The 20,545-nt window shown below is 46.1% G+C and overlaps 1 protein-coding gene across 7 annotated transcripts in view; it reads left to right on the top strand.

The window, feature by feature from the left end:
- LOC138300179 (uncharacterized) overlaps positions 1-20,545 on the top strand; it is a 395,471-nt gene that overhangs the window by 305,512 nt on the left and 69,414 nt on the right. For all 7 annotated transcript variants that reach the window (XM_069239151.1, XM_069239155.1, XM_069239156.1 and 4 more), the window contains one exon: positions 10,259-10,343. In XM_069239151.1, the coding sequence (XP_069095252.1) occupies positions 10,259-10,343 (85 nt within the window). The remainder of the gene's footprint in view (positions 1-10,258; positions 10,344-20,545) is intronic.

The following is a 20,545-nucleotide window of genomic DNA, read 5'->3' as shown; positions in this document are numbered from 1 at the left end:
GTTGTGAGTTACAAACAAAGGTTAGAAAAGTAAGGGAATCGGGCATTTGATACCACATGTGGCCAAAGGTCAACCCTGTACCCACTGGGAGTACCTGAAGGCAATATGGGCACTCACACTAGCCACAGAGCATGGCTGTTAGCAGAGTGCCACTAGTTTGGCCAGAGGCTAATTCCAGGAAGTACTCTGGGCGGTACTAGGGAGGAAATGTAGTCTAGTGGCCGAGATGCCACACATGGATTCCAGGAACCATAGTTTGCAACCTGGTTCAGGTAAAATCGTGTGTTTTGGGCAAATAACTTAATCTTCCAATGCGTTAATTGTAAAAATGTTTGATTTTTAATAAAATGTTGTGATGCCCCAAAATACAGTTGTGTGAAACCCTAAGTGTTATACATGATCTTATAACTTAGTGGAAGCGCTAGTGTCACACATCAGGAAACACAGAGTACAACACACACTCTCATTCATCGTGCTTCCCTCACCATCATTCTGATTGTCAAATTAATTATTGTCTTTCCAAGGCTCTTGTTTAGTGGTGTGATTCCTCCTCTTGGCCCATTCCAGTTCTTATGAAGCTTAAATCTAAATCTGAGGCTAGTTTCGTTCTGCAACTATAATGTAGCACAGAAGGAGGACCTGCATTACGCCATGTTGCAAACAGATATGGCCGACACACCCTGGAGCTGCCAGTGTATGTAATGGATTTAAAAGTGAACTTGGCCCAAGCCACGGCCATATTGTCTGCACCAGCGATTCTTCAGCTTTTCGAATCACCAGCTTTTAGTTTTAGATTGGATGTAACATACAGGCATGCCATCAGAGGAAGTATTCGTACCATAACAATGATAAGAACATTAGGATAATTACCATAAGCAATTCAAAAATTATTGAAATGTGTAGTCTGATAGCAATATAAAGCAATACAATGTTGAAAGGATTTTGAACAAAAGTAAAGAGAAAAAGAACAGACATACAACGATGCAGAAGAAGAGAAAGGAAAGTGTCAAAAGATAAAATAGCTATTAACAGTGAAAATGCAGTAAACTTAAATGTACTCATCATCAGTCATTCTTTGAATGCCATTAACCGAATTCTACATAAGTGCTTAGTAAATGGAGACCACATGACTTCTCTTTTCTCTAGAGGATCCCATTTATTTAACTTAAAGCCATCTACTTTGTGGTTAGAACCTACATCATTCCACCAAGTAACGTGATATTTGGGTATTATCCTTCCAGTTCAAACCAATCTTCTGAATTGCATTTGCAATAAGAATCTCAACAATGTTTTATTCAAGTGGGAGAACGTGTCATTCCCTTAACAACTACCTAGTAAAACATGATTGTAACTAAAGGGACTTGCAGTACATATATAGGCCATATTTATATTACCCAGTGGTAGTCGGAACTGGGTAGTTACAGTTAGGACCACATTTCCATAGGGAAAGCATTTTTTGTTTGTTAATGACTTCGCCACTGTTTGACAAATCATCACCAAACTTTAAAAAAAAAAATGCCTTCAACCTCAGTTTCTTTTTGGAAAGTTTTTGGGTGATCCATCAAGTGGAGGACAAGGGAAAAAAGGGATGTGGGTGGTCCCGAAACACGCCTTCTCCATTCATTTTTCCAAAGGAAAGTTAGACATAGCTACAACCAAAACAGCTGAACAAAATTACATCAAATTTGGCAGAAAGCAAGTGCTTGGTCCACAAAGTTTGATTTGGTGTAAATCCGTTCAGTAGTTTTTGAGAAGTTAAGGTGTAAAAAAAATTGTATATTTCATTCAGCGGAAGATAGTTCTCTGAAGTAACTAAAACCTGTGTCCTAAAGTAACTATAACTTGGGCCCTCAACATTCACTGCTTCTATGCTTGCATATTACATCACTCACAACGTGTTCAATCACTGCATTGATAACATCTCTAAAGAAATTTTAAATTACATCCTTGATGACAACACTGTACATGGTTTGGTTCAAGTAATAGTTGCTTGAGATATTTTAATTGGTTAGTTTCTTTGGTTTTGCTAGTTTAAATCAGTATGTTTTAGCTAACATTTTCACCTAACTATAACATCCTTTAAACTTTGATTTTTTAATTGAACTGCTAAGATTTTTAGGCACCCGTGGCATAAATTAATGAAAATACATTAAAGTAACATTGCCCCGGCCACCTTTCAGAGACTGGTTAACAGGCCCCTGGCTGGTAAGGAGGCCTTTTGTGCCACCCATTTAGATGACATGGCTGTCTACAGTTCCAGCTGGGAGGAATACCTGCATCACCTCCACGAGGTGTTCCAGGCCCTGGAACAGGCAGGCCTGATGATCAAAGCCAGTAAGTGCAGGATCGGGTGGGTTTTGTGGTGTACCTTGGTCACCTGGCAGGTGGAAGCAAGCTTCAGCCACTCCAGGCCAAGATTGAAACTATCATAGCCTAGCAACCACCTAAGACAAACTGATGTGAGAGCCTTCCTGGGCCTCACAGGATACTACAGAAGATTTGTGAAGGGCTATGGCAGGATTGTTGCCCCTTAACTGAGTTAATGTTGTGAGGCCTTCTTGGGTCCACATTGGTTTTCCATTTTAGCTCAGTTTTATATTTCACATTTTACATGTCTTAGCTGACATCAGTTTTAGCAATGACATTGTACACACTTCATGCCTGTGCAATATTATTCTAAGAATACATTGTATGTGCTGCTTTTTTTAGTTAGCCTTTTTCGACATGTAATCTGTACACTCTCTTCAAGGCAAAGAACACAGTACAAGATATGCTAGTGCTCGTGTTGCCTGTTTGGAAACAGCTTCTGACATCTAGACATATCATTTCATCAGAGCTGTGCCTCTAACACAGGGTGGTTTTGATTATATAAACTGTGCACTGGCCTAGAGGGATCACGGTCGCACTATGGCCACTACTGTCCTGGAACAAATGCTGTATTTGACATGCAGCTATGCTGCCACTGATCCTTAGTCTGGTAGGGAAGGATTGCCAATTCCACTCCAGACCGGCACCCTGGCTCAGCTTACGAGGTATGGCGACCCAGGCTATCCTATTAGATTAGGATCACCCGCTATGCTCTGAGATTGTAGATAGCTCTAGGTAGGAAGATATAGATCTAAGATCACCATAGTTGGACAATTTATTATTTTCACCATGCTAATAATGCTGGTTACAATGCTGTGTTTCACCTTCCTAATTGTCGCAGCCCATCCTCTCTAAGCAAGAATACAGTTGTTTCGATAAATGTTTGAAAACCTGTATTCATATCTTTCTTGTGTTTAACTTGGGCATGCATGAATAAAGCAACGAAAGAGGTAAGATCGTTTTGTATGAGTTCTTTGGGAGCCAGAGTGTCATGTTCAAGGTTGCTGTAATCATCTGTTACCCTGGGAAGGTTGGTAGTAGAGGTGAGGCATTATGAACTAGCTAGGAATTGGGTCAGCAGTTACTGATGATCTAGTTAGGCTCAGTTCTCTCATCCTGAAGTTTTGTCGCAGTCGTACGTTTTAGTGGGAACTGTATAACACTGACTTTGAAGAAGCATACCCGATTTGTGATCTGTACAGAGGCTTGCCAGAAAGTCTTTGATACCCACAAGGGAGCCATGTGTAAAGCATCTGTATTCGAGGCCCCTAACTATTCCAAGGAATTCATCATGCAGTACCTGTGCTCAAAGCCCCTGACTATTCCAAGTAATTAATTGTGCATATGGATGCTTCAGAGCATGGAATAGGGACAGTCTTAGCACAGATTAATGAAGTAGGCCTAGACCAAACAGTAGTCTTCATTAGCAGGAGGCTACCTCCACAAAAACAGAGGTGGAGTGCAATTGAAAAAGAAGCATTTGCTGTGGTGTGGGCACTGAAGAAGTTGAGACTATACCTGTTAGGCACTCACTTGCGGATTCAGTCACACCACAGGACCCTCAGATGGGTCATGCAGATGAGGGGTGAAAATCCCAAACTGTTGAGGTGGTCCATCTCCCTACAAGGAATAAACCTGGTGGAGCACCATTCGGGGTCAGACGATGCCAATTCTGATGGTGTCTCCAGGTTGTTCCAAGGGGTTGGGTAGCTCTCCCCACTTTCAGCTGGGGAGGCGGGAACACATTTGATACCAGACAACGTTAGGGTGGGTTTGCCCCAACCTTTTGCCTGAATAACTCCTCCACTTTTATGACCTCGCTTTTGCTGGCTTTAAGGCTCTGCACTTTACCACTGCTAACCAGTGCTAAAGTGCTTACGCTCTCTCCTTAAAACATATTATTATTGGCTTACCCCAGTTGGCTTGTTTAATTTACTTATAGATCCCTAGTAAAGTGGTATTACATATACCCAGGGCCTGTATATTAAATGCAATTAGTGGGCCTGCAGCACTGTTTGTGCCGCTTGTTAAGTAGCCCTTCGTGCCTGTCATTGCAGAGCCTGTGTGTGCAGTTTTACACTGCCATGTCGACCTGGCAAAATAACCCTTCTGCCAGGCCCAATCCTTTCATTTTTATACACCCCCAAGGTAGGCCCTTGACAACCCAAAGGGAAGGGTGTAATGTATTTGAAAGGCAGGACATGTACTTTTAAGTTTTACATGTCCCAGAAGTGAAAAACTCTTGCCGTTGTTTGTCACTACTTCAAGGCCTATATCTCCCATAGGTTAATATTTAGATTACCTTATTACTTTTTATAAGTGCAAGTCACAATGTGGAAGATAAAAACCTTTTGAGTTTGGCGTCCATTTGGCTCCTGCTGACTGTTTCTGATAACTTGTCTACAGTGAGTGACAGCTGGGCTTTGTGTATCCCCCTAGACAGCCATACACAATGTGAGTTTAGGTGTGACTGTAGGAAAGTGCCCTTTTTTACATGGTCACCCTCACTTTTTGCCACTGGTACTAATGTTTTGCAACTGATGGTGCACTGGATTCCTCCTAACCAGGTCTCCAGTGCCAGTGTTCTTTCCCTAAAAGAGGGTTAAAGATACCATTGGCATACTCCATGCCACCCTTGTAAGTCCCTAGTAAATGGTAAGAATGGTACCTAGCGCCTAGGTTCTAAAGAGGGTGCCTAACGGCTGCAGTACATCTTATGTCACCCTAAGGGACCCAGTTACAAATTGCATGCAGCCTGCCATCGCAGACTGCATGTCGTGGTGCAAACCATAAGTATAAACACAACATAGCACACTAATTGTGTGCCATGCCAGAGTCACTACTTACATTATATGTAAGTCACCCCTACAGCAGGCCTTAGAGCCCTAAGGCAGGGTGCATTATATTTTATTTGGAGGCATATCTGCATGAGCTCTGCTCTGATGTCTAATTCGATTACTAGATATTGCAACTGAACAGGAAAGTTATCTTAAGGTATGTACTGGGCACTGGTCATTACGAGTTATCCAGCTACATAATGGCTTCACTGAAACCTATGTGTTTGATATCAAACACCTTGCCTTAATAAATCCATCCTGATGTCAGTATAGTATTTATTATGAAAACACAAAAGGGTAGTAAGGGTGAAAGGCGCCGCACATCTGAGCAGTAAAACAGTTGTATTAAGACAAGTATCAAAGTGAAAGCAGGGTCTGGTGCAGCCTGGCCCAGTGCCTTACTACCCGGTAGGCACAAAGACGGGTAACAAAATACCCATAGACAAATTTGAACAAGATGGCCACAGCACACAGAATATGTAGTCCAATGGTGTGACAGGGAAAAATATCCCTGAAAGTATATTGTTGAAGTGAAAAGTAGACTGGAGTCCAAGTTCTTGTTTTGCAGATGTTGCCTTTAATTGTAGATGCCAGAGATCATTGTGTCATCTACGAGATACAGCCAGAGATCATTGTGTCATCAACGAGATACAGCCAACACGTGTTTCATCACACAAGTGACTTCATCAAGGCTGGGCCGTCCGGCCAGAATGGTACGTGACAAAGGTAGGTAGCCCCGTGATCAGTTAGCTGGGCTCAAGAAGGTCAATTGTAACTTCTAGGAGTGGACCTGTCAGTAGTGTACCTGGGTAAGGTAGTGAACACGTAAGAAAAGGGCAGTAGTAGTAGTAGACCCTGATAAGCCTGTGGTCAAAAACCTGAAAAATGGAGGAGTGTGGCACGAAGTACTCAGAACGTTCTGAGTACTTGGTGCCACACTCCTCCATTTTGCGTCGTAGATGACACAATGATCTCTGGCATCTACAATTAAAGGCAACATCTGCAAAACAAGAACTTGGACTCCAGTCTACTTTTCACTTCAACAATATACGTTCAGGGATATTTTTCCCTGTCACACCATTGGACTACATATTCTGTGTGCTGTGGCCATCTTGTTCAAATTAGTATTTATTATGGTCAGCACCCAGAGGGCACCTTAGAGGTGCCCTCTAAAAACCTACCAATCCTCTAGTGTGCTGGGTGACTGGTATCCATCAGCCTACCACCACAGATGAGTTTCTGATACCCTGGATTTCAGAGGCTGGAAACAATGCCTGCTCAGAAGGAAGGTGTTATACCTCCTCCAACAGAATGGCTAATGAGTCTGCATACCAAGGCCAGGGAATTCAGAGTCCCTGCCACCTTTGATATCTGACCCCTGCTTCCCCCATATCTGGGAGATGCCACCCCCTTCCCTAAGGCCCTTTTGGCACCAGGGCAGATGGTAAATTAGCTATGCAGGTAGTCTTGTTGTACTACCAGACTAGTCACACTCCTAATGCGGCTGCATGATGTGCTCCACGAAGGAGGGGTTCCACTTTCTTTGTTTTGGTGGAACTAGGGATTCTGGGATAGGGTTATGCCCACTCCCCACATTAAGTGGTCATATAGGGGGTGTAGTCACCACAGGGGTAAGTAGCTCATTGGCTACTACCCTACACACCCCAATATGCTCCTACATTCATTATGTAGGTGGGCCCCTGACACCAGGAATGCAGATTTGACTGACTGAAAAAAAAGAAGAGATGACCAAAGCGAAAACTGAGGACCAGTCTGTACTTTTGGCACCAAACTCTGCCTACGTGCTGCTGTCCTGACAAAAGCCCAGACCCAACTCATCCTGCTACTGAGCATCTCCCAAAAGCCTCGGAGTGCTGGCAGCACTTCGTCAACCAGCCATCATCTCCCATGGAGAGGAGAAGCCACTTTCCTGCCATCTGCAGGAACTGACTGCGATGTCTAGTCCACTGATCTGCTGACCACCTGGTCCACCAATGCAGCAGTCACCCAGGAAGAGGTCACCGTGCTCCAGAATAACAGACCCATCTCCCCACCAGGTTTGGAGACGCCAAGACTACCAGGAGTCACCCTGCACCAATTCCCTGGGGAACTGGAGCGGTTGCAACCACCAAGGCATGTTTGTGTCTGGGACAGACACCACCGTCGCAAACGATGACCTGCCCCGAAGGATGACAGAACCAATGAGGCTGACCAGGAGTGTGGCTCTGCTCTTTGTTTTTCTTCCTCCTCTGAAGGTCTGACCGAGAACTGTGAACGCCTGTGACCCACAGAAACAGTTGACCAAAACCCTCTGTACCCAAGCGCCCCGGCCCAGGTCCACAACTATCGACTATGTCCCCTTGCTCCCAGGACCCTCACGAACTGAGCCCCTATTGGCAGCTCCCAGACATGTTCCCAGTTCCCCCTATGCAGCCTGTTTCTATGTGCTCCCTGCCTCCTTCTCAAACTGTGCATTGCGCAAGACTACTGACCAGATCAGCACCTCTGCACCCGGACACTCCAGGGCAGGTAAAATTGAACTGCTGGTGGTTCTCGTGACTTTGGCCCCCTAGCACCCTAAGACTTAAAGGGGACCCCCAAAATATGATTGCAATCACCCTTATGCAGTACCTGTTTCTTTCTTCGCAGAAAAGCATTACTGTTTAAAAGCGCATTTGTATGTGATACTTGCCTCACTATGCAAAATAACATCTCAAACAGTACTAAATTAATTCTGAAGATTTTTAGTGTCTAAAATAATATAAAATGTGTTATTTTTCTAAAACTGGTCTCAAGGTTATTCTTGAGTGTGTGTCTCATTTACTGACTGTGTGTCCAACAAATGCTTAGCACTACTCTCCGATAAACCTAACCTTCTCGCCCACACTTCCGCAAAAGAGCATTTAGGGTTATTACCTTTGTCAGCCAATAAGGGTTGCCTGTAATATCTGCATAGTGTACCCCTACATTTTGTACACTGCATAGATAGCTTCCTACAGTGTCTTGATGGGCCATCCTGGGAAGTTGAGAGGGAGGAGCTGGACCCAGACTCACTTACACCTGAATAGGCTGTGTCCTGTCTCCACACAAATAATTGAATGCCCCTCTCTCCCTGAGTCTGGAGCCAAGGCCGGAAGGGCCTGACCTCTGTGCAGTTCCATGGCCTGTCTTTGAAGGCTCCCCTACTTCAAAAGCCCAACTGCGTAGAAGTACTGGACCTCTGACATCAACACTTCAGTACACTTCTGTGCCTGTGAATCCTCTGCTAAAACGGATTGCTGTGCTGCTGAAGGACTGCCCCTCTGCTGGACTGCTGCCCTGCTGTGCTGCCCATGCTGCCTGCAATTCCCATGCCCAGATGAGAAGGCTGGACCTGTATCGCTAGAAACCAGTGATTCCAAAGGCTAGCTGGTTGGCCTTCTGATCTGAGGTCTCAGGGACACAAAAGGCTTCCATCCACCCTGCTTCTGCACCTACACTCTGCCATCTGTGAGTCCACCCTGCCAAGTGGTGTCACCCCAGTCCTGGACCCTTGGAAGTGGGCCTAAGGTGTTTGCTCTAGCAGAACCGAAGTACCCTCTGTTGAGCGGCGCATCTCCTCAGATGTATTGCGCTTCTGTGAGCAGAACCAACGCATTACCGCTGCTGCGTGGACTGGACCCGATGCATCGCTGCTGCGTTGACTGGACCCGATGCATTGGCTTCAGAACCGCCACTGTGCAACGCTTTCTCTGGACGCAAGCCCCTTGCATCACTGTCGGCAGCAGTCTTAATGATAATGCCGAAACTCCACATCATAGTTTCACCACTCATCAAAACCGGCGCATCGCCTTGACTGCATAATGCATTCTCAGCACTTATTTTTACGTTTCAATCCCTGTCAACAGGATCCTTGATGTAGATGCATCAGGCTCTCGCACTGCAGCCTCGCTCATCTTGGGACCGGCGCATTACCTCTGCTAAGCGACAGTTGTTTAGACCAACTCCATACAACGCTCCACAACCTCCTATTAAAGTACTTTTGTTCTGTGGGCCTAACTGGGTACCTGTAGCCGGCCCTTGCTCCATCTCTTTCGTCCTGAACTTTTGACTTAGTCCCTGTCCGGCGCAACCAAATATCTGTAATAGCGCTTTGTGCTTCTTGGCGCTCTTTTCACTTAAATCTTTGAAATTCAATATCTCCAGTTCTACTTAGTGGGTTTTTTCAATTGTGTCCTGTTTCATTTATTAAAGTCAGTTCTATTTTTCTAACTTGGAGAGAGATATTTTTGTGTGGTGTTTTCACTGCTTTACTCTTTGAAGTGTTGCTCACATACTTTACACATTGCCTCTAAGTTAACCCTGGCTGCTCTGTGCAAAGCTACCAGAGGGTGAGCAAAGGTTAATTTAGGGTTTGCCTAACTCTTAGCATGACTAGGAGTGTGATTGCTTCTTATCTAAGGTTCAAACCACAGTCAACCCCACCTCAGTCAACACAATTTCTAACATGCCTCAATTAAGAAAGTGTGTGGGGGCACAGCAACCTCTCCTTTAATCAGTATGTAAAAGTAACCCTAGTTTTAATGGGCCATGGAAAGAAAATGCCCAAACCTCCTATCTCCCATGGTTTCGTCACCCTTATTCAAAAACACTCCTAAGGCTGAAACTTTTGTTCTTCTGGCTGGGAGTGCAGCGACCTTTAGTGGTTACTTCTATGACTGCATTTTATGTGGTCTGAATTTGTAAAAAAAATACTCAAAAACGTTACCTTGGTTTTAACCGATTTATTGAAAGTTTATGGCTGACAGTGATTTTTGGTAAACATTGCATTGCTTTATTAACAGCATTTAAACATAGCTAATGATTACAATAAAATAATGATAGTCTTTAGCATGTGGATTGTTGGTCTTTTAATGAGAAGACACAAATGTGAACGCATTGATGTGCCTGGGATCCACATAGGCGTATTTTCCTGTTAGGTCTTACTAAACTGTTTGTTGAGTTGCAGCCTTTTTTAGGGGCTCATTTTATACTTAATAATTTTGTAAATTCAGCACTGTGAATCTTTTTCACAGGGTGATCAATCCTCCTTTGACATTGAAAATAACAAAGAGGAGAATTATTGGGGACCCTCATCTTCATTTGGCATGGATTATGCAGGTATGTATTGCCAGCTGAAGTTTAAAGATTCTAGCTGCATAGAAATGTGTTTTTTTGTAGAGGCTGCATGTAGAGCTGGTCTTGTCACTGCCACATGTCCTGTACATAGAGCAATGTTGCTCAACTTCACACGGCATGGTTTCTGCGGTAAAGTCTGGCTGCTCAGCAAACTGTCTTTATTGAACTACTGTGGGCATGAATGAAAGCCTTGCATTAGAATGACCTGCATGTCGAGGATCAACATTTTCAAAACAAGTATTTTTTGGAGGCTTGGGAGTTGGACTCGTTCTTTTCACAAATTTTATATTTTATTCAGAAGCCACACATAGGTGTGGTGTGTGAACATATTTAATAATGACATGTGTTGTTGAAAGGGCTTTAATGATTTGTATTTCAATTGAATTTTTTGAATTTACAAGTGTGGTATATAGATTTCCCTGGACCAGAACACTTCAACACGCCCTGAGATAGATGGACTAGATATATTTGACAGGACCAAGAAATGAGTACACTTTTTATGATGAAAATTAATATTGATTTCTACACTTAGATGTTTTGTGTCAGTTTCTAAACAACACAAAATGAAGCATGCGTGATTGTTTGAAATTGGTGAGAATTGATGCATTGTAGCAGGGACTGCTATTTTTTATATAAATAGTGGGTAAATAGTGGGTCTGCAGTACTGATTGTGCCACCCACTTAAGACGTCCTTTGAACATTGCTTAGGTCTGCCATTACAGAGCCTAGGTGGGCAGTTTAAAACTGCCATTTCAACCTAACAAGATAAACATTTTGACAGGCTCCAATCTTCCTTTCTAATACATATGTCCCCACTGTGGTAGGTGACAGAGGACAGGGTGCAGTGTATTTAAAAGGCAGGACGTGTACTCTTAAGTTTTACATGTACTGGTATGAAAAGAATTCTTAACATCGTTTTTCACTTCTGCAAGGCCTATCACTTCCATAGGATAACATTGGAGTTACCTTATTATATTTTATAAGTGTAATTTACAAATGGGAAGAGGCAACCGGTTCATTTTTGCTGTCTTTGAAATTGGGATAAAAAGCTCCATTTAGTGGTGAAGTTGGGTTTTTGATTATGCCACTTTTAAAAAGTTTTTATTTTTTCTGTACTTTACCTTTTGTGCCTATATTCTGGCCTAGTATTGTTATAAACAACAAGGGAAACCCATGGATAACAAGGTACCAGGGGTTCACATACAATGATTAAAGAAACAATGGTCCCTAATTAAAAGATGAAAATATATATATATGCAAATGGGAGAACAATCATACCCATATGCAGAGTCCAATCAACACAAGATATATTTTATTTGCAGTTGAATTACACAAAGAAATGTAAGTGAAAAAACATGTTCAATAAGTACAGACTCAGGCAAATTTGTGACAAAAATTAATACATCAGATAAGTCACAGTTCAACAGAGACACAATGTAGCCCTTATGCATGTAATAAGCAATTTACATGGGGTCAAGGTGTCAATGTCCACGATGTTTCGATCCTTCTAGCAATACTAGGATCATCATCAGGACTAAAATAAAAATAAGCCTGAGGGCACTATATATAAAAATGAAATAAAGGAGGGGGAAAAAACTAGTTCCTGACCCCAAAGTGGTGGCCCTCAGGTCTTGGACTGTGGTGTGGCTCACGCGCTCTTTAAATCAAGCTTTTGGCCTCTGTGCAAAAAGGCCCCCTTGCACTAAGACCGTGCTGCTTGCACCGAACTTCAGGGAGATCCATGGTCAGCCCATCTCTTTGCACAGAAAGCATCTATTGGCAGCAGAGGACCACAAATGTGAAGCACAGTGCCCATACACAACACCTGGCCTGCTTCTCATGCAGCGGCGACCACCACCTGCAACACTCTCCTTGTTTCCTGCAACGCTCTTCAATACAAACTAGACTCTTGGCCCAAAATTTGATAAGGTAAACCTTCAGCGAGGCTAATCTTGGACTGTATCTGACACGCGCTCCACTACGGTCAGCTTGAACTTTTGAATTTGACTGGCCTGGTCTAGCGCAACCAGTTAGCCGCGGTTGGTGCGTCCTGCTTTTAGGTGCCATTTTACAGTTTATTCTTTAAAAATTCATAACACTGGTTCTACTGATTGAATTTTGTTGTTTTGGTCTTGGATGATTTATCACATTGAGCTTTTTTTATCTAACCGGTTGGGGATCTTTTTGTCTGGTGTTTACACTGTTGTGCTGTTTGAAGTGTTGGGCACAGTGTCTCTAAGTTAAGCCTGGCTGCTCTGTGCCACACTACCATGGGGTTGACCATACGTTTAATTGTGGTTTGCTTGTGTCTTACCCCAACAAAGATCGTAGTTGCTTCTTGAGCAGGGCTCACACCCCAGTCAACCAGAAATCCAGTTTCCTACACTTTCAATATCTATCATGTTATTTTGAAGTGCTGAATACTATCTATGAATGTGTACCTTTCTGCAAATTTTTCTTGTGTATTGCCAAGGCTGCAACATATGTTGGCCCTGACCGCAGCATGCAGCTTCTCCTTTTGGGCTGACCACACTCTTCTCTCAACTGGCATTTTGTGTCTAAACACTCAACTAAATACTCCTTGACTTAATTGTCTAATATCTTGGCATTTCAAGTGCGTAAATGTGTATGGTAATGTTCACGAACCTCTTGATCAGAAATTAAAAGAATGCCACTCAAAACAGACTGACTTTGTCATAACCTTCTACAAAAAATAACAAAGATTGGCATATGCTTATTAGCTTGGAAGATGCACTCAAAAATAGGCATTTCTGATGGATACAATAGCTACCTGTGGATTCCTCACCTAATGAATACTCCCATGGCGCCAGCATTCGATGGAAATCTTCTTCCTAGTCTCTGCACGTCGACGAGGACGTCACTCTAGCCCACGCGACGCCGTCTGACGTCATACAGGCAATAAGAGGTCCTCGACGACGTGCCGACGTCAGTTCCCTTTTTTCCGTGCATTCGAAACGGTTATCTTCGAGGGAGCAACTGTTACTTTCGTGGTTACAGTGTATTTTTTGCTGCGTAGTCCTTCGCTGCAGTAATAATGTCGCAGAGAAAGTCGGGTTTTAAGCCTTGTCGTGAGTGTGGGGGCAAGATGTCAGTTACGGATCCTCACTCCGACTGCCTTTGGTGTTTAAGCTCCGACCACGACGTCTCGACTTGCGATTCATGCCAGCACATGAATCCAAAGGCCCTCAAGGAACGTGAGGCGAAGTTGTTTATGGCGAAGTCGAAGAAAGAAAAACATCATAAGAAGTCTTCTTCGCCAAGGCATCGGCGTCATCGAGACTCCCGGCGCCGTAGAGAATCACGGCGCCATTCAAGCAAGGAGACTCGTTCCAGGTCTTCGGATCGGCGCCGGAGGACTTGGGAGGTCAGTCCCACGGTCACTCCGTATCCATCGACGCCGTTGCCCTCTCCGGCGTCACCGACTTCACCTGGACAGGCGTCGGTGATTGAAGTGGTGCAGCCTCTGGTGTTGTCCCCGGCGTCGCAGACGTCGAGGCCGGCGTCGGGGTCGCCTTCGATACAGGCACCCCAGTATCCGGCTTTTCCCACCCCTGGAGCCGATAGTACCGCATTCCTAAATGCGATGTATACCAACTTCCAACAGATGGCTCCAGGGGGTGCTCCGGCTGGCCTTTTGGCCATTTCATTGGGTGATCCTGCGCCTCTACGGCCGGCACCCTTTATGCCCTTTCTCCCTTTTGGGAACGTGGGCTCGGCGCCGGTGTCGGCGCCGGTGGCCGCTCCGGTGGCTTCGGAGGGATTGGCCCCGGAGATTTCCATCCCGTCGACGTCGGGATTTCGTCCTGTGACTCCGGTGGGTCCATCCGCTCCGAGTGCTCTTTCATCGGCGCCGAAGTTACCTGTGGCGCCGGACGCGGCGTCGGTGGCTTCTGAAGATCGGCGCCGATCTTCGGCTTCGGCGGAGGCATTGTCGACTCCGCGTATCGAGCAGAGGCTTCATTCGAGGAGACGTGCTCTCCGTTTATTAGAGGAGCAGGAGTACCAACGAGTCCTGGAAGAAGGAGAACTAGAGGACTCGGGTGATGGACTGCATGGTCTAGATACAGCCAGTGGGCTGGACACTTCCCCTGAGTGGGATCTTTCGTCTCCAGGGGAATACACGGAGGAGGCTGCTTCCTTTCACGCAGTGGTACGGAAGGCAGCTAGTTTTCTGGACCTGCCTTTGCCGGTGGCAGAGACAAAACAGAACCTTCTGACAGAGGTGCTTCATCCGGCCTCAGCTGCGGCAGAGCCTCTATTGCCCTTTAATGACGCTTTGCTGGATCCGGTGCTAGAGGTGTGGAAGAGACCAGTATCTTCCCCAGCGGTTCATAGAGCCGTAGCCAGGAGGTATCGAGCTGCACCAACTGACCCTGGCTTTCTTTCTAGACACCCTACATCGGAGAGCTTGGTGGTGCAGGCCTCCTGTTCATCCAAATCAGCGCCTGGTTCTTTCCCGACAGTGCCTGGGGACAGGGACTCGAAGAAACTGGATGCGCAGTCCAAGAAAATCTTTTCGTCCTGCAGTCTGGCGTTGAAGGCCACCAACGCAACTTGTATCCTGGGGAGATATATTCATGCTCTTATGGATGACATTTCCTCATCATTTACGGAGCTTCCCCAGGGTCTTTTGGATGTTGTTTCAGATGCCCAGGCTGCCGTGACCCAGATTATTCAGTCTGGGCTGGACACCACCGACTCGGTGGCCAGAGCAATGGGCACGACTGTGGTGGCAAGGAGACAGGCCTGGCTCCGTAATTCGGGGTTTTCTGCGGATGTGCAGTCAACCCTATTGGATCTCCCTTTTGATGGGGACAAGCTGTTTGGCGCCAAGGCAGATTCGGCCTTGGAACGTTTTAAGGAGAGCAGGGCCACAGCCAAATCGTTAGGACTCCAAGCTCCTTCTTCCTCTGCCTCTTCCAGGATTTTCAGGAGGTTTCGGGGATTTGGGCGTGACTCTTCCTCCTCTTCCTTTCGGGGGAGATTCCAGCAACCTGCCTCTTCCCATCCCTATAGATCTTTTAGAGGGAGAGGGAGGGCCCGCACCAGAGGAGCCTCTCAGCAGCACTCTGCCTCTTCCTCGTCCTCTGGAGGGGTGCAGCAGGGAAAGCAGCCTTAGGCTTCCACCATTTCCCACTCACTCCTCTCCTGTAGGGGGAAGATTACAGCATTTTCTCCACAAGTGGAAGACTATTACAAAGGACACTTGGGTTCTCAGTATTGTGGGAAAAGGCTACACCCTTCCCTTTCGGGAGTTCCCGCCCCTCATCCCGCCCCGCCCATCTTATTGTTCAGAAGAACACCTCCTGTTGCTAGAACAGGAGGTACAAGTCCTCCTTTCAAAGGGCGCGGTAGAGTTGGTCCCAGAGCAGGAAAGGGGTCGAGGTTGTTACTCAAGGTATTTCCTGATTCCCAAGAAGGATGGTCGGTTGAGACCAATCCTGGACCTGAGGATCTTGAATTGGTTCCTCAAACAGGAAAAGTTCAAGATGCTGACCCTAGCTCAGGTGCTTTTGGCGTTGAACAAGGAAGATTGGATGGTGTCTGTCGACTTGCAGGATGCTTACTTTCATATCCCGATACTCAAGTCACACAGGAAGTATCTCCGGTTTATGGTGGGATCGCAGCACTATCAGTTTGCGGTCCTTCCGTTTGGTCTTACTTCAGCACCTTGAGTCTTCACGAAGGTGATGTCGGTGGTTGCGGCAGAGCTCAGAAGGAAGGGGATAGCAGTATTCCCTTACTTGGACGACTGGTTGATCAAAGCCAAGTCGCCGGAGCTTGTGTCGCATCATCTGCAGTCAACGACTCAGTTGTTGTTCGACCTGGGTTTTTCGGTGAACGAGCCCAAATCTCACCTGGAGCCCTCTCAGCGCCTCCTGTTCATAGGGGCAGTACTGGATACAACATTGAGTCGAGCCTTTCCTCCGCCTCAGCGGATTCAAGATATTCAGGAATTGGTTCCAATGTTTCGAAATGGAGCGGTAGTTCCAGTCCTCAAGGTCCTTCGTCTGCTCGGTCTGTTTGCCTCCTGCATTCTGTTGGTCACGCATGCTCGCTGGCACATGAGGGCTCTTCAGTGGTGCCTCCGAAGGCAGTGGTCTCAACACAAAGGAGATCTAGAAGGTGCTGTCAAGATCTCCAGAGATGCTGCTGTGGACTTGAAGTGGTGGATTGCGAGCAACAATCTTTCACAAGGAAAGCCGTTTGCGCAGTCGCCACCAGTGGCCACGGTCATAACGGATGCTTTCACTCTAGGGTGGGGAGCTCATCTGGGGGATCTGGAGATCAAAGGCCTTTGGTCTCCAGAGGAGCAGATGTTTCATATCAATCTGTTGGAGTTACGGGCTGTACGTCTGGCTCTCAAGGCCTTCCTCCCTTCCCTTCGTGGTCAGTCGGTACAGGTCCTGACGGACAATACTACCACGATGTGGTACATAAACAAACAGGGAGGAGTAGGGTCGTACCTTCTCTGCAGAGAAGCTCTTCGACTATGGTCCTGGGCAAAGGACCATCAGATTTGCTTGGTAGCAAATCATCTGGCCGGGGTCTTGAATGTACGTGCGGACGGTCTCAGTCGCCAATTCTCGGCAGACCACGAGTGGCGTCTCCATCCAGATCAAGCCTGTTTGATCTTCCAAAGGTGGGGGTTTCCTCGGGTAGATCTGTTTGCCACTCTGGAGAACGCGCATTGTCCGTTATTCTGCAGCCTCCAGTATCCGATGCAGGGAGCGTTGGGGGACGCGTTTCAAATAACCTGGTGCGGCCAGTTGCTTTACGCGTTTCCTCCCATACCCTTGATTCCTCGAGTATTGAGGAAAATTCGCCAAGACCGGGCGCTAGTCATCTTAATAGCTCCGGATTGGCCAAGGAGGGTGTGGTATTCCGACCTTCTCCAACTCTCAATGTGCCCTCCGCTCCGTCTCCCTTTCAGGGCAGACCTCCTCTCGCAGTCGCAGGGTCAGGTTTTACACCCCAACCTCCAGAGTCTGCACCTACATGCCTGGAGATTGAACGGGGCAACCTGAGTTCCTTCTCTCTCCCGCCTGATGTAGTGGATGTTATATTAGCAGCCAGGCGACACTCCACTAAATCTATCTACGCTAATAGGTGGTCTAAATTTGTTGCGTGGTGTGGAGAGAGGCAGATTGATCCCTTACATGCTCATCTATCGGACGTTTTGTCTTTTGCTCTGTCTCTAGCGCAGAAAGGTTGTGCAGTGGCTACCATTAAGGGTTATTTGTCGGCCTTGTCAGCCTTCATTTGTCTTCCAGACCAACCATCGTTATTTAAATCCCCTATTGTTATCAGATTCTTGAAAGGTCTTCTAAATAAATATCCTCCAAAACCATTTGTTATGCCGCAATGGGATTTGTCCTTGGTCCTGACTTTCCTTATGGGGTCCCCTTTCGAGCCTATGCATTCTTGCCCCTTAAGGTATTTGGTTATAAAAACAGTTTTTCTGGTAGCTATAACATCTGCAAGTAGAGTGAGTGAGTTGCAGGCCTTATCGGTAAAGCCCCCTTATACAACTTTTTATGGGGATAAGGTGGTGTTGAGGACCAAGGCTGCTTTCCTCCCGAAGGTTGTTTCACCCTTCCATTTGGCTCAGACAATTACTTTGTCCACGTTCTATCCTCCGCCTCATCCTTCTAAAGAGGAAGAAAGACTGCACCGTCTGGACCCAAAGAGGGCGTTGAGCTTCTTTATTGATAGAACAAAGGATTTCAGGCTGGAGGATCAGCTGTTCATCGGGTACGTGGGCAAGAGGAGAGGAAAGGCAGTCCACAAGAGAACACTCTCCAGGTGGGTGGTTCTTTGCATTAAAATCTGTTACTCTTTGGCAAAGAAGGACCCTCCTGAGGGCATTAGAGCTCATTCCACCAGAGCTAAGTCGGCCACTTCGGCCTTGGCCAGAGGTGTTCCTGTGGTTGACATCTGCAAGGCCGCAACTTGGTCGTCCCTTCACACTTTTGCGAAACATTACTGTTTGGACTCTGAGGTCAGAAGGGACGGCCATTTTGCACGGTCAGTGCTGCAGGATTTCTTGGTTTGACCATTTAGGCACCCGCCACCGGGTGTGGTACTGCTTTGGGACTCTATTCATTAGGTGAGGAATCCACAGGTAGTTGTATCCATCAGAAGAACGAGTTACTTACCTTCGGTAACGACTTTTCTGGTGGATACATTAGCTACCTGTGGATTCCTCACAGTCCCACCCGCCTCCCCGTTGCCTTTCTGGTCTTACCAAGTAATCCTTGAGTGCGCTCCTCTTGGTCTTCAAGGTTGCAATAGATGTTGTATATATGGATACTTGTATATATTTATCTGTATATATATATATATATATATATATCTTTGTGTACATACATGATTTGCATATATTTGTTCGTTATATTAAATTTACAGCTATTCATTGCAATATTGTGTATTTTATAAGGTTATGGGATGTTGCCTTGCTCTTTCATTGCATTGGGTTGTTGTTCTCATGCACGTAAAAAATTTTGGTACTGACGTCGGCACGTCGTCGAGGACCTCTTATTGCCTGTATGACGTCAGACGGCGTCGCGTGGGCTAGAGTGACGTCCTCGTCGACGTGCAGAGACTAGGAAGAAGATTTCCGTCGAATGCTGGCGCCATGGGAGTATTCATTAGGTGAGGAATCCACAGGTAGCTAATGTGTCCACCAGAAAAGTCGTTACCGAAGGTAAGTAACTCGTTTGTTTGCATTTGAGAGGGAGAAACACAGAGCTCTGGTAGTGAAAAGCACAAGAGAAGTCAGAAAAAGTGCCAGGACACAATGGGACTTTCATTAATTACACTATAAATGCAGCAGGTGCAGTGCATGGCTGGAGGCATCCAGCCCTAGGGTCTTTGAACATGGCAAAAGTAATATTGTGTTCAACCAGCACAGCAATTGCAATTCTATGTCAGGATGGGAGAGATGATTATGCTCTAAATTTTTTCTTTCATTCATTTCAGCAGAATTCAACATTAAAACAAACTACCTTTCCCATCAGGCAATGGGAAAGGGAATACAACAAACTTTACTTTTGTCTGAGATGCACATCACACATCTCGTTGCTCTGCGTGGGACACGCTTGTAAGTGACAGAGTGTTAATGACGAGACTTTGTCCCCGCACAGCCTGTGCCTCCCTCCACAAAGCCGCAAGTCTAGAAGCTAGTACACCCCTCTGGGGCCAATATGTTTGTTATTTGTGAAGGGGCAAGACACCCAAGAGCATCGGGTCAGTACCCTTGGTGCATTGAAACACCCATATGAAAAACAATGCTGTAGCATTTACAACTGCTGCTTGGGGATTTCCCTAGACGGTACATGTGCATCTACAGATTAAACCTTTAAGATACACATAGAGTGTTGGCCCCGGGTTTTGCACCCTCACCCTCCTAATGTGTCCAACAGTTTAACTGGCATTTGCCCAATGCCATATTGACTCCCCATGTGGTGTTGTAGCCCATTCAGTCTTTGTGCTCCCCGTTGCAGCTGGATTGGTCCAGTTTCTAAGTGGCACTCTATGTGATGTTTTATCTGCGAATGTAAGCCTTCACATGCAGGGAGACATGGATGGGGAATATTTAGAGGAGGCATCCGTTTGGATCCTCCCTCTAGATGATGAATTTAGCTATGCAGTGGATGCCTCCATTGGTGTATGCCTGCCCAGTCCCTGTTAACCTGTCCCTAGATCATTCTCATTCTTGGGGCTCCTCCCTAAGCCTAATCATGAGGAGCAGCGTTTTTCAAAGCGCAAGATGGACTTAGGTGTAGACCAGAGCGTGGTTGAGCGGCTGAAGTAAGCTTTCCTATTCGCCCCTCCCCTAGTGGTCTTGAGAGCTCGGTGGAGGCCCTGAGCTCTACCTCCTATGAAGTGCCCTTTGGCCCCTCCTTCCTAGATGGGGACGACTATGACTCCCACGGGGATTAGAATGATGAGGCAGGCCTTCAATAGGCCCTGGTGCCCCTCCCTTGCTGCCTCCTCCTCCATACCCTCCAAAGCGCAAGGGTCTCAGGACCCTTCGGATATACTGGCTCCCAAGGACTTGATCCACCCCCGCTCTGCAGAATGGGTTCCCTCCAATAAAATGGCCAAATATGTGGTGAACCGACTCAGGAAGACTTTGGAGAAGGAGGTGCAGGTGCGCC

This window comes from Pleurodeles waltl, chromosome 6 (assembly GCF_031143425.1).
Source record: "Pleurodeles waltl isolate 20211129_DDA chromosome 6, aPleWal1.hap1.20221129, whole genome shotgun sequence".
Taxonomy (NCBI): Eukaryota; Metazoa; Chordata; class Amphibia; order Caudata; family Salamandridae; genus Pleurodeles; species Pleurodeles waltl.
This window is presented reverse-complemented; position numbering and strand designations above follow the sequence as displayed.